This window comes from Pangasianodon hypophthalmus, chromosome 3 (genome assembly GCF_027358585.1).
Source record: "Pangasianodon hypophthalmus isolate fPanHyp1 chromosome 3, fPanHyp1.pri, whole genome shotgun sequence".
In the NCBI taxonomy this organism is placed as follows: domain Eukaryota; kingdom Metazoa; phylum Chordata; class Actinopteri; order Siluriformes; family Pangasiidae; genus Pangasianodon; species Pangasianodon hypophthalmus.
In genome coordinates this window covers 19,491,310-19,505,823 of record NC_069712.1, presented here as the reverse complement: position 1 = coordinate 19,505,823, position 14,514 = coordinate 19,491,310, and the positions used below count along the sequence as shown (strand labels likewise).

Genomic DNA, 14,514 nt, shown 5'->3' with positions numbered 1-14,514 from the left:
TTTGCCAGTCCACACAGCAGGATCACTTTAATGAGAAGATTATCCTTCATTATCTTCATGCTATCAGCAAAATTCACTGCACACACAGACAAACTAAGGTTCTTCCCATGCTAAAATTAGTCTATTAGTCTAGACCATCTGAATACACATGTATCTGAAAAATAGGTTTCTTCTTTAATATTCTCTTCATTAATTCCTAATGAGGATACATGTGTATTATTTTTCAAGCATGATTACAGTTTTTTCCAGCATTAAACTTTTAACTGCGTTACAAAGATTTTCTACTTGGAGTGCACATTTGTGACGTGGAGGAGTACCCATTTTTAGATAAGGATTTTGATGGTGATTCAGAAAGGCTCAGCTGATGATTACTGCAGATGCAGTGTCTCCTCACTTTTACCTGTTTATAGTAGAGGGTATTTCAGTGTAGCTCAGTGTGCAGGGCCTGTTTAAACACACTGGCTCAGGGGAGGTGCCCAGCTGGGGGAAAACTGCATGCAGAGGCATTTGGTGTAGTGTCCAATAAGAGCTGTTTTCCTCTGGGGAATCAGGGTGTAAATGAAATTTGCTAAATCCAACCTACAGCATGTACAATATCTTTCCGCACCCAGTCCACCCTGCTCTAATTTCCCACAATCACACTCGCAGCAGAATAAAGTGATACTGCCAAGAACAAATAAGTGATTCATGCTTGAATTAAGTGTATTTGACCTCCGTCTTAGTTTTCTATAATAGAATTATAATGTAATAATACTGTTGAGTTTTCTTGTATAATAATAATAATAATAATAATAATAATAATAGAGTAATAGCAGGATTGTCTTTATTCATAGGGTTGTTATTGTTGTGCTAAATGTTTCATGTATACATTATAAACCTGAAGTTTGCAGAAGTCATTATCAAGCTCGATATTTATGATTTGTTTGGGGAAACCAAACAGAGGAAACAGTAAATGCCTGTTAAATATTTAGTGTTAAAAATAATATTAAACACCACCCATATTATTTAACTGGGTGTAAATAGCATATTTTTTGCTAAGCCTTTTTAAAATGTATTGTTTATTGCTTGGAGTAGTATGAGTAGCATTCCTTAATAAGTACTTCCCTTCAGATTATTTTTTTCCCATTCTCTGTTCTCTTCTCCTGCAGAGCGACAGAGGTGGTCTCCTGACCCTGCAAAAGAAGTGGACGTCCTTCCTGAAGGCTCGGTTGGTCTGCTCGCTGCCTGACTATAAGTTCCACTTTAATGTTTTGCGCAGCATGTTTGTGTTGGAGGGCCCCAGGACTGAGGACACTATGCTGTATGGCATCTTTGGTTTGGAATGGTAAGCACAATAAGTTTGTAGAGTTTGATTTGATTTGGCGTCTTGTTTATAGTGAAATAAAATTCATCCAGCCCTGATTATCTGATTCATTGGAGGCTTGATTGCTTTCCATTGAAAACAAAAGCCCAACTTTTGCAATGTGAACTCTTGATTGAATTAAGCAGGCAGCTGACATATAGGCAAGTATCTCACACATGACTTATTTCAGCAGTTATACAAGAAAGCTGAAAGAATTCTGATCCTGAGTTTGCTCAGGTAGATGAGTGCCTGATAGAAGGCAGTGACAGCCACCGCTGAGGATCATTCCAGTGGATAATAAGCATTCATTAATGTAGTAAGGTGCCAGTCTGTTCATGAGTGCATATGTCCAATTGGCCATGCACTTATGCTTGATGTGTCTGCACTCAAGCTCTCACAAGCTCACACCAGCAGCATAATCCCAAGAAGAATGGCTGACAGGTTTTCTGGCTGCCTGAAGTCTGTGTTATCTTTTATTCATAAGCAGGTCTGTTGCTCTGAAGAGATTTGAGGATGTACCATGGAGAATCTCTGAAGCTCTGCTCCTCTCTGTCTTTGTTTAACAAAAAAAACTACAAGTATTAAATAAATTTTGTGTCCATAAAGTGGAAAAAACATTGCTTTCTGTTGCACTCAGGCTGTCCTTTTGTGTGTTAAGAGAAGAGCAGTTTTGATGAGCTGGCAGGCTGGTGTGAGGTTTGACATGTAAACTGCAAGCTCATGAATAAATGAGGGACAGATGACTGGACAGAGAAAAGCTTAGTGTCTGCTGACTCAGAAAGGTGAAAGAAGGGAGGACAGATTACTTTGAGATCTGTACAATTACAGAGCTGCTTGTGGTGACCTTCAAGTTCAGGTCAGATTGTTTTTGGTGGCCACGTGCCCTGAACTTGACCAGAAAGTGTTTGTATGGGTTTCATTGATTATGCAGTGTTTGTGTGCTCTTGTGGATCTGGTGAGAAAAACATGGTTGCCGTTGGCCAATCAGATTTCAGCAAGCATTTGAGAGGGTCAACTTTGAGCGATCATCACGAAACCTGACCATGTAAGCACCCTCTTGTAACCTCTGGAACCTCACACAAACTGGCCATTGGCAGGCACTTCTTCTGTATTCATAATTTTTTAAAAAAATAAATAAATAAATAAAAAAAATAAAAAAAGGACTACAAGGTCAAGCTGTAAAAAAGTTGCCTTTTGGTCCATTTAGATCATCTTACTCAAATTTAAGTTCAATTTGTGCAAATTATATGACATTTGTAAACAGAATGGCCACCACATTCCAATCAATCCTAGTGGAGTAGAACTTGGTTTACTCAAATAACTGTAACTCAGGAAACTTGAAAGCCATGTTCAAGATCCTGAAGAAGTCAACTTTGCAGAGTTTGGGGTGTGATCATCCATAGGGGCGGGGTTCAGTTTAAATAACTGGTTCTCAGAAAGCTTAAGTCTGTTTGAGCATTATTGGATATATACAGTGATGAATACTGTATATAAAGATGAATCGATTACTTAACAACAATACCACCATCAGTCAGTCAGTTTTCAGCAGGCATGTGACAGCGTTAGAAATTAGCTGTTGTCACAAAACTTAAAGAGTATGTTCATCTGTGGTATTTTCAGTTTCAAATGCAACTGGTAACTGGGGGCACTACTTGCAAAGAGTGCTTATACCCCTTTTTTTTATTTGGTCACTTCTATTTCGATCTTCTACTCCTCACCTAATGTTCCCTTTCTTCCCTCTTCTCCACTCACTGGTAATATATGCTCACTCCATCCCCATCCCCTTTCTACCCCCTTGTCAGAAGAATGTACTGCAGCTCTTGATGAGTTTTGTCTCTGTCCCACTCCCTCGCCCTCGTCCCTCTACCTTCCTTTATATCTCTTTGACATCTTTTTTTATACATCTGTAATCTATTTTCATGTTGCCATGGTTACACTGTGGGCTCATGGAGCCTCTGTGCCAACATGCCAAGACCTTGAGAAACAAAGAGATCAGCCGAGGCTCAGAGGCAGAGAGCCTCTTGAGCTGCTGAAGCAAGCCCACCCACTACAAACTGTAAAAATCAGACCTGCACTGACTGATTCAAAACTCTGATTTAAAGCTCTATTCTTTAGCCTCCTAGCCTCTGTTGCCTAGAAACATTCAAATAATGATAGAAAGTATTGATTAATTTACTCATTCACATTCTTGAGCATTTTTTTTGCGAGTTTTTTTTTATTTGGTGCTTAAACCTCTTGCGTTACTGCTGCTTTGAGATTACGTTAAACGCTGTTTTTGTTTTACAGGAAAAACGTCAAAGCTTCGGCCATCTGCCGCTACTCAATCAAAGACGTCCAGCAGGTCTTTGAAGGGCCCTACATGGAAAATCAGGAGGACGCTGGCGCCAAACTGACTGAGTACACGGGGAAGGTGCCTGATCCGAGACCTGGCTCGGTAAGCTCTGCAGCTCTGTAGTCTCCTCTTACTCTTGCCTGCTTATCTTGATCCATCCGGCTCCACCTGCTTACTTTGTGCTCCTACACAACAGATGTAGTATGGCCAGAGAGTTGCAATTAGACTGAGGAGAGCAAAGTGACCATGAAGTAAAGCCTCAGAGATGAGATGCTTACAGCATAATAGCTCATTGCCATGGAGATTAGGGTCAAGAATAAAAGAGATATCGGGATGCCAAGACATATATAATGAGTGCCTCTGCAGATATATGGCATTTCATATATCAGATTCAGTAACTATTTATCTTGTCTACAAACTTGTGAGAATAGAGTTTTGCTGTCTTTATTTGGTGCTGTAAGCTTGTGAGCCTCGTTTGATTACAGCCTGAACATTTACATGTTGACGTGGATTGTTTTGGAGGCTAATAACAGTGTAATATCTAACAGCATGGGACAAGATGCAGTTTTTACTTCAGTGGTTTTAGCTTTTATATATTTGCAGGCCAGGGGAAATGCAATAGGTGGTGCATGGTGTAACGTTTTGGTGTAAACATGGTGTAATGTTCCTCTCTTCGCTCCTCAGTGCATCACAGATCGACTCAGGGAAAGAAACATCAACTTCTCCACTGACCTGCCGGATGATGTGCTACATTTTGTACGACGTCATCCACTAATGTCTCGACAGATTCTCCCTCTAGGACAACGTCCCCTGCTGTTTCGGAGGACTGTGGACTACACTAAAATAGTGGTGCACAAAGTGACTGCTCTAGATGGACAGACATACCACATGCTCTTCATTGGGACAGGTGTGTTTTAGGGGGCTTTCACAACTATTAGTCTGCTTGTCCAGTCCAAGTGAGAGAAAATGTAATACTTCTGGCTTGTCAGTGATTTGATTTGCTTTGGTTTCACATGGCACATTATTAAACAAACCAGAAAGCATTAAAACAACTCATAAACCACTTTCATTCGTTGGTCAGAAATAAGGCAATGGAAAAATGTAAACAAACCTTTGCCAAGTGTGTGTAGAAATCACAAAATCATCTGAGCACAGAGAACACATATCCAACACTAAGTACATGATTAATTATAAACATTTAAATTAGATCACTTTAAAACATTTTGTGTATCACATCCAGTATTTATTTTCTCTTTTTGTTTATCAGTTAAAATATCCAGACCACTACGGCTTTGTCCTTTGGCTCCGTTTGTGTCTTGCGAATCAGTTGAGCAGCTTGCATCTACTAAAAATGTCATCCGTAACCCAAAACACACACCATGTTTGCTTCACTTCCCACACTTGGGGTGATTAAGGATCGAATAGCTTTCTCACTAGACTCTCAGACTGGTTGTTTTGGTTTGCATGCGAGTATCATTGCTGTGTTCTCACCTGCCTGAATGAATCACACAGGGGGGAAACAGGTTTTAATTCAAACAGACTAAACTCTGCATATATGAAAGCACTATCAGTTACTTATACTCTTCGTCCCTTCAGACTGATCAATTAGAAATTCATCACGTTGCATTCCTGAAGCGTTGGAGGTGGCTTAGGTCTGTGTGTAGTTGTATAGCATATGATTGTGGTATTCTGTTCCTCTGTTTCATTGATAATGTTGAATGTTTGCCTGATGCAGATGAAGGTTGGCTCCAGAGAGCAGTAGAAATTAACGGTCAGCTTCACATTATTGAAGAGCTGCAGCTGTTTGAGGAGCCACAGCCTGTGGACAGTATAGTCATCTCTCAGAAACAGGTTAGTAAATGGACAAATGTCCACTACAACAGAAGGATATAGCCTATTGCTTGTAAAACACATATATATGTCATTTCAAATATGACGTTCCATATTTATGTTGTTGTGTCTGGTTGTTGATTCACCTCTAGATGAGTGTGTATGTGGGCTCACCCTCTGGTGTTGTGCAGCTGCCTTTGTCCACATGTCACAGATATACATCCTGCTTTGATTGCGTGTTAGCACGGGACCCTTTCTGTGCTTGGGATGGGGCTGAATGTGTGGAGATCACTTCACACCCAGACAGGTATGTATCTAGCTTTTGTTTGTGTAAGTCCTGAGCCCTCCAGGGTGTTTGTTCACACATTTGCTTTCCTGAATCCATGGGCCATGTTTCTGTTTTGAGATGCTTTGATGTTCTAATCTACACATGTATGTCTTCAATATTATTATTAGTTACTCTACATGCCCATGCACTGAAAACAAGTTGGACATTTGAAATGTAGTAAGATTTCTCAGGAGTTCTGGATGGATTCAACCAGAACTAATTATCTTTTTTTTTTTTAATTATGTGCAGATCCAGTCTGACTCAAGACATCCTTAATGGGAATCAAGGCTGTGCAAAATCTGCAGCAGATGGTATGCATACTGATTTACCAGATCTCAAAAACATCAGAACAATATAACAGGAGGAGCATTCATTGCTTAAAGTACACAATTTCAAATAGCTTAAACTTTTTATATAAGTGTAATATTTAGTGCATTCTTTAGTGTAAAGTGAGAAAGGTGTTTGGCTTGATGGTATTAGACCCATCTGCTAAATGTAGTAAATGTATATACATAATATTAGCATGTTTCAAACACCCTGTGTAAGTTTATTTTGCTATGCAGGCATGGAATGCAATTTATAATAGGTTTACATCTCAAGATAGATGAGTACTCTTATATTTACAAAATTAATAGCAGTTCGGTCAACTTTATGTTAACTAGTTAAGCAACAAGCTACCGCTGCATAAAAGTATTGCTGTTGCCAACGTAGCTATCGTTCTAATAATGTACAAAGAAGTTGCAAATTGTGATGCTTATTTTCAGAATCCTTGTGCAGTTTTGAAGCACTCAATCTTGATAATGAACAGACCTCCTGTAGATTACACTCAAAATGCACCTTTACTCATTAACACCTGTACATGAACAGCTGACTGCCATGATTTCATTTTTCAGACCTGGCGCTCCATCGCATTCGCTCAGTGGTGGCAGGGGACGACGTGCTTCTGCAATGTGAGCTCAGCTCTAATCTCGCAACCCCGCGGTGGACGAGGAATAAGCAGCAGCTGCAGGGCTATGGGCTGAACTCAGGCTATCGCATTGGCACTGATGGCTTGCTGGTGATTGAGGCAAGACCAGAGCAGAGTGGCAACTATAGCTGCTTCGCCCTGGAGAACGGCGTCCGCATCCATGTAGTGATCTACAAATTGATTGTGCACCAATACCTACCGCCGGCACCCCACTCAACCCTCCAACCCAAAAACTCCAACGACAGCAATCCAGCACCTCTCCCCCCGCAGTTCCAGTCCATGAAGAACATGGAGGCCATGTACATCTCTCTGATCACCATCCTTGGTGGATTGTGCCTGGTCCTGACTGTAGTGCTGCTGTATGTGAGTTTCTGTGTGCAGAGCAAACGGGGGAAGTACTCTCTCCGGGCAGCAGCCCAAGCTGACAGAAAGAAGAAGAGGAATGACCGTATGGAGCTGAAGACTATCTCCAGCCACTGTAATGGGAAAGCAAACACTCACGATGGACTGCTACAGATTGTTCCTGGAGAGGCCCAGGTTTCCTCCAATAAAGAGCTTCCTCCTGCACCTCCACTCCCTCCACCTCCACCAAACTCTGAGCTGGACTACACCAATGGGTTCTCCGCCACACTGCCCAGTGTCTTACGCAAAATGAACGGCAATAGTTACGTATTACTCAGACAAACTGATGGAGACACCACGTCTCCACTGTACTACTCTTTCACCGATGAGCTCAACCAGATTCTGGAAAAGAGGAAGCACACACAGCTGTGTAGCAAACCCGATGAGAGTTCAGTATAACACTTCAGAAACAATACGGTACCTGCTTAAAGGTCAGAAAGGATTTTGTTTCAGCTACGGCCTACATTGCATACAAACTGAAATGGATAATAGCCTGGCTGATGAAAGATTCTGTTTCATATTTTCCTGTCCAGTGACATTTTTTTTTTTAATCGTCTCTTATTTTGAAGAGAAAAGATTCACTGAACATGAAAAACAAGAACAGAACAAAAGTAGTGACACAAACACATAATGCATAATCTACCTCGGAAGATTGTTGCTATAATAATAGCACCGTGTTCCACTGGGAGTGTGAGATGGGAGGTGGTGAGGAACAGCAGGTACTTCAGCACAGAAGTCTGCCTGTGGGGTGAAAGCTTGAATGCTTCACATGAAATACAGAGGAAAAGGTCCGAACAGGAACATGCAGGGTTATGGAATTATTTGTTTCATTGGTTAAAGGAACTGCTGGCTGAAGTCTAATAATTTCAGAAAAAAAAAACTTTTAATCTGGATGTGGCTGCTTTTGAGCAATACTGCTGAACTGCACTAAATGTTGATATTTTCTATTGAGATAATCAGCTATTTATGTCACCACTGACTACACTGATGACTCAACTAACTGCATTTAATGCAACAATGAACACTGAAAGACTTTAACATTATGACTTCAGTTTTTACAGCTTGATTTTTGAGGGGAAAAAAAAGAGTGTGATAGTATTAATTACTGGGATGCACTTTAAGGGCAAAAGGCATTTGTTGTAAATGATACTTGTTCTGCAAGAGATGGAGCGTGCTCTGAGTATCACAATGGAAGTCCTAGTTTTGTAGGATAAATTGAGGATTCTTCAAAAATCAATACCATTGCTGGGTCAGAGTCAAATGCTTTACTAACCACTAAATGAACATGTTTTTAAAGAAGACACTAATAAGACATTCTACAATTCATAATCCAGACAAAATGAATTGTAAAGAGTAAACCATAATTCTTCTCTGGCTCAGAGCCATTCTTTGTCTGATGTCACTCAGCTTATGACTGAGTGTTGGTGCAGTTCCCATCTGACGTCGCTGGAATTTCTGAAAGACCTACCTGCCAGTTAACCATGACGACAGAGAAGCAGAGGTAAGCTGATGTTGACGTTCTGCGAGTATTTTCTTGAGACAGCCAATTACAGCCTATCCTTCAGACAGGCTTTTTAATCTTAAGAGGGAAAGCGAATTAGTACAAAACAGTAATGACAATTGGATTCTGTGCACAGGAATTATTACTATTTTAAATTGCTGAGTAGTAAACGCTCTTACAATAATATGTTCATAGGACTTGTTAAACTACTATGAACTATTGTTACTATGAAGTATTGTTCTACTTTGGTTTTGACAATTAATCAAATGAATTTGTTCTAGGAAATGTATTGTATTTATTGCATAATGGATGAGTACCAGTTTGGCCTCTCTTCTGTTCTAATCAGAGAGAGAGAGAGAGAGATAGCAGCTCTGCTATTTCTGAGGAAATGCACAGATTGCAGTAACGCTAAGATGAAAACATTAAGGCCATAGGTTCAGGACACAGCTGAGATTATGCTGATCCATCTTTTTCTATTTCTCTCTCTCTCTGTCTCCCCCTTTTCTCTTTCTTTTGTGTGTGTGTCTTTCTCCTTAAAGTGCGTGAAATCCACCATCAGTTACTCCTCTCTTACCAAATATCTCCTGTTTTGTCCTCCTATCACCCTCTCAGCCAACCCCCCCAACACTCTTGCCCTCTCCCCTAAATCTCACATCTACTTATCTCACAAATTGCTCCCATTTTCTTTCAATGCTGTGATGACAGGAACAGATGTGTGCATGCACTATGCTCCCTCAGAGACCCATGTGCTCACGAGCTGGTTGTTCAGACACCACATGTGATGTTTTACATTCCCCAGATCCAGCTTAGTAGTGAGAAAGATGTGCGAGATTGCATCTAGCATGCCAGGACATGACTGTATCTTGAATGTGGTCTTAATTCAAACCAAAGGTAGTAGAATCTAAGCCACATTAAAGAAAATGAAAGAGAGAGAGAGAGACTGTTTAAGAAAAGGTCATTAGAGAGATTTAGCTGCAGTTTGTTCATGATTAGGCAAAGGTGTGTTACAGGAAACATGCAGAACTGACTGGATATTCCCAAAGCATGTACTCACATTATGTTATAGGCCTGGCTGTGTGAGTTATTCTGAGCATGACTGTAATTCGTCATTGACTTTTTAAAAAAATATCTGCTTTACAGGTTTGAAGAACAGTTCGCTGCCGGCTCATGCTTTGCCACAATGGAGGGAATCTCCAATAAGCCAGTGTCAGAAAAATGAAACACTTTAAAAACAATGGACTTTGAGCATCGAGTGATGGATTTATCAATGTGAAATAAAGGAAGCCCAGGCATTTTTTAATAATTGGGTAAATAGTTTGTAGTCCTGCAGTTCTGTACTACAATGCCTCCCTGAGTTTACAAGAGCAGTCTGAGTAAATCAATCTTAATCTGATCTTTGCCACTCTCCAACTTTATCCATTTACAGTGGGTGTTAAATATGGGCCAGTGTTTATATCAAATTCTTGTACATTTTATATTTTATTATTTAATTTAATTAAACATTTGTGCAAGTAATGATGTATGTCCAAAGTTGTTTTGTTTTTTTGTTTTTAGTTCTGTAACATAATTATAACCCTGGCATCAGGTGTTCTATTTATTTTGAATGCAAGAATTTGCATTTAGGCATCCATCAAGTGCAAACTGTACATCATTTATTCAGTAATGAAAAAAACTATATTTCACACTCTCTTGAGAAGATTTTGATTTGGTTGTATGCCTTGTCAGTGGTAGGCAAGAGTATGTAGGCTGTCTCTGGATCTGCACGTAGAAGCAGTTTAGAGTTGTGTCTGGACAAGACTGAGAGAAATTATAGTCGGTGTGTATGGTTCTGACATGCTCTCGCGCTCTCTCTCTCTGGGAAACACTCAGTCACCCAGAGCTGTGTGTGTCCAGACAGGCCTGCACTCGAATACACAGGCTAAATATGGAAGTGAATATGACTCCAGAGAGAATACCCAGTGTTGCTTTGTGTTTCAGAGCTGATAACACAGTTAACATGTGAGCTGAGGGATGTGTAATGTGAATTAATTGAAAGTGTATATTTACATTTTCTTCTCATTAAATCCCAATCACAATGTTGACACCTCCAGAAGACTCTACTTTGGTTCTTATGAGGAAAACCTATCTTTAGGAATAAGAGTCAGCACTATTCAGGTATTATCCTTGGCAGATAACATCACATTAAGTTCTCCCTTTGAGTTCTGCTATCCATTATCTGTGCAACACATATTTTGTTGTCTTGATCATAACTTTGTCAGTAGTAAACAGAGAGTTGAAGATGAGGCTACAGTCTAGTATGTTTAAGGAAATGGAGTTGGAACAGCTTGTTCTGCCTGTTTAGTGTTTCGTAGTCATGCTGTATCAGATCTGTTTACTCCCAAATTGCTGCAGGGAGAGAAACACGCTCAATACAGCTTCTTCAACAAACATTCATCCACTCCTCTGTTACAGGTTTGTTTTCAGCATGCTAATGTGTGTGCATATAAAAAAAAAATCTTGGGTATATGGCTCAGAAATGTCATTTCTACCAACAGAATTTAAGATGTAAAGCAAATGGTGAATTAGTGAATTCACTCTTGCGTAAGTTAGGATTTATCAGACACACCTCACTGTTAAAACTGTGCTCGTTTCTGGGGCTTGAGCTAGGAGGGTTATGTAAGACCAAGAGTTATACACCATATTACACCATCACACTGCACCACACTCTCACTGTCCTCTGGGACTGAGATGGAAGGAGACTGTGCCGATGTGAACGTCTCAGATGGTCCATGTCACTGAAACCATGGCGAAGTTGATTTGTAATTACACGAAAGGGTATGCTTGTGTAAAAGTTTTGATTATCTAACAGTCAGGATTACCGTCATTATTAGAGGGAATGTTAATTATCACCTGTAGTACCTGTGTAGTGTGACTCATTATCCAGCATTACAGAATCATATTTAGCACAGCAGTCTCAGTCAAAACAGCACTCTTTTGCTGTCACAGTTGTTAGTCAAGCCTATCACTTGCAGCAAGGGCGTGTGCTGTACTTTCCTGGAAGGGATTCAGATAAACTAACGTGCAACAAAGTTTGCAAAATCTGAGCTGTGTGTTGAGATGTGCTGCAACTGTTTGTCTTTCTCTCTCATCCTCATTTTTTTGGCCTGTGTCTTATTTACAAAATGCTGTTGTACAACCTGTTGTCAACCCAACTAATTTGTGACTCATACTTGCAACCTCCCAGTGGTGGCCAAATCACAAATTCATTAGTTAGCCCACTGGACAAATGGACACACTGAAATCTCCAGTGTGCTGCCCAGTCTTGTGTTGGTTGCCTGGAAACCAAACTGGTTACTGGTAATATAATAATGTTTGACCAGCTAGTTAAGTCAGACTAAATGAAACAAACATGTATGTGATTATTATCCTAAGTTTCTAGTGTAGCACATTGTGTTTGTGCCCTCAACAAAAAGTTAGCAAGTTGTGGGCCAATGTTTCAGTGATGAGATTTGGTGTTCTGCCCTTGCATCGAATGTAAAAGATACTATTTGAGTCTGGCTAGCTATTTTCTGTTGACATGTTTAACCGTGAAGGGATTGCACTTTGTGCTAGCAGGAGAGTTTTATGAAAGATTTGTGGTGAACTTTATTTTGCTAGGTTTCATTGGTTTTGTCACATAACGATGTGTTCCTGATTCCGAAACGTTCTTCTGTCTTCCATACTTGCTAATTATTAATAATTACACCAAATGAACATTTTTGTTTTGTGAAAGTCACTGAGTAGAAGTTTTTATCTTTTTCTGGTTGTTGAACCTACATCCGGAGTGAATTCAGGGTTACAAAACATAAAATGTCATGTTTGGGTTTAAAAAAAAAAAAAGTGTTTTTCATGCCTGGTGTCTAACAGAAATCATGTGTGTACTACACAGACATATTGAAGTGGTAAAAGTTTGGTCTGTTTCAGTGTTAACATATTTGTCACATTGTCACATTTAAGGGTCATTTCACATTCTCTGTAAATCAGAATATACAAGATAAATAATTACAGAGCAGTATAATGTCTTCAGGGCAACTACAAATTAAAAGCTAATAGCCCAGGCACACAGTCTGCTTGTGTCGGATACCCAGGCCAGTGTTTCTTCTACCCCTGCTTCCACTTACTCCACCAGAGTTTCCTATTTTTCCAGAGGTCAGAATGAAATTCATGTGTCACTGTTTAAAGTCACAGTGCAGTGATAAGTTCCTGCAGCAGTGAGCCCTCCCACATAGTGCTGCAAATGTCACCAGCACAGCTGCACCTCAGGTATCACCTTCTCATTTGATTTTCAAGGCTCTGGCTGAGCCATGGAACAGGATTCAGGGCTGCCTTGCTGAGACAGGCAAAACACACACTCAGGAGGGAACTGCAGGGGCTCGTACAGTACGGACTAGTTGCTAAGCAACCTCGCTCTGAAAACTTCTTTAGTTTAGAAATGTTGTGGTGTGCATGTCCAAGTTCTGCTGGGCTCTGTATGAGTGAAGGGGCTTAAAGCCAAACAGGAGCAGATTTTACCTACACCGATATGATCCCGAAAGGAAAAGAGACTATCTCAAACACCCTAAAGCTGTAAATTTGGGATTATACTTTTCCTCCTGCTCCTATACTGATGCTGTTCTGTATACTTTCACTGTTTGTTACTATGCAGTAGAAAACAATAGTGCTATGACATTTTCCATTGCAATGAACCAAACAGAGTTTGCACGCAATAAACCTCTCACTCCTGTAACTCCAGTTTGACAGTTTAAACCTTTTAACCCACTTTTTTTTTTACACATCAAAATGTGCATGTAGTTTCTTATACCTGTGAACACCCACAACTCAACCAGAAAAACCAGAACACCTCCGCCTTTTCTGCCTTTGCTTGACAGGACTGTGTCAAAACAACAAGGGACTTTTATTCTTAGAGTGCATTTGAAGTAGTGGCTTTCCAAATGATGGTTTGTTAATTATACAAAAAAAAGGCAAGATAAGAAAAAATGACAAGACTGAACTGGTGGAGTGTTCAGATAACATCATGGCTCTAGATCTAGAAGTAAGATGATTGTAGATTGTAAGATAAACATCTACTAGTTTAAATGTTAAATAGTCAGTATGTATATAGTCATATATACATTTGAGACAATTTGTTTATAGAAGTACACCCTCCTTCAAAACTTGGAGCTATAAACAAAGGTGACAAAGAAAAAAAAAAAAAAAAAAAAAAAAAAAACGATTTCAGTATGTAGTCATTTTTTTCCCCAGAAAAGTAAACAAACATTCAGAAACCAGGTGGGGGAAAAAAGTACATCCTTCCTACTTCTGCAATCATTAAGAGTAATTAGCAGCCAGGTGTTCCTTAAAAAATGCACAAGATTAGTTAATCAGCAGGTTAGATGTGACTACATCTACAAAAACAGAAGCAAAAGCAGTTTGGTGTTCTGGAGCACTCGGGTGTGTGTCTACATCATGCGAAGAAGAAAAGACACCAGTCATGACCTCGGAGAAGCAACTGTTGCTGCTCATCAATCTGGGAGAGGTTATAAGGCCATCTCCAAACAATTTGAAATTCATCATTCATGTAAATGCATGTACAAAATGTGTGTTTGACATAAACACATGAAGAAAACAATCCAAGTAGCCAACTACAAGGTTTTTTTGTCATTTTTAAATGCAGAATACTGAATATACCCCTTTATTTTGAAAGTTTAGCTAAAATGTCTAGCTTCTTTGAAACCCCTAACATGTTGACTGTACTCAGTTGATTGAGTAAATTCATTCCTTCAGTTTAATTGAGTAATAGGGTCTCCCAAAACTT

At 39.7% G+C, this 14,514-nt stretch overlaps 1 protein-coding gene across 2 annotated transcripts in view; it reads left to right on the top strand.

The window, feature by feature from the left end:
• sema4ga (sema domain, immunoglobulin domain (Ig), transmembrane domain (TM) and short cytoplasmic domain, (semaphorin) 4Ga) overlaps positions 1-10,781 on the top strand; it is a 32,361-nt gene extending 21,580 nt beyond the window's left edge. The window contains exons 9-16 of one of the 2 annotated variants that reach the window (XR_008301411.1): positions 1,149-1,324; positions 3,629-3,776; positions 4,359-4,581; positions 5,410-5,525; positions 5,657-5,811; positions 6,082-6,143; positions 6,726-8,702; positions 9,843-10,781. Coding sequence is in view for 1 of the 2 variants with exons in the window: in XM_053232444.1 (XP_053088419.1) it covers positions 1,149-1,324; positions 3,629-3,776; positions 4,359-4,581; positions 5,410-5,525; positions 5,657-5,811; positions 6,082-6,143; positions 6,726-7,600 (1,755 nt within the window). In the remaining variant the exon portion in view is untranslated. Of the gene's footprint in view, positions 1-1,148; positions 1,325-3,628; positions 3,777-4,358; positions 4,582-5,409; positions 5,526-5,656; positions 5,812-6,081; positions 6,144-6,725 lie in introns of both variants that reach the window. The other variant, XM_053232444.1, reaches the window with a different exon arrangement.
• The last annotated feature ends 3,733 nt before the right edge of the window (positions 10,782-14,514 follow it).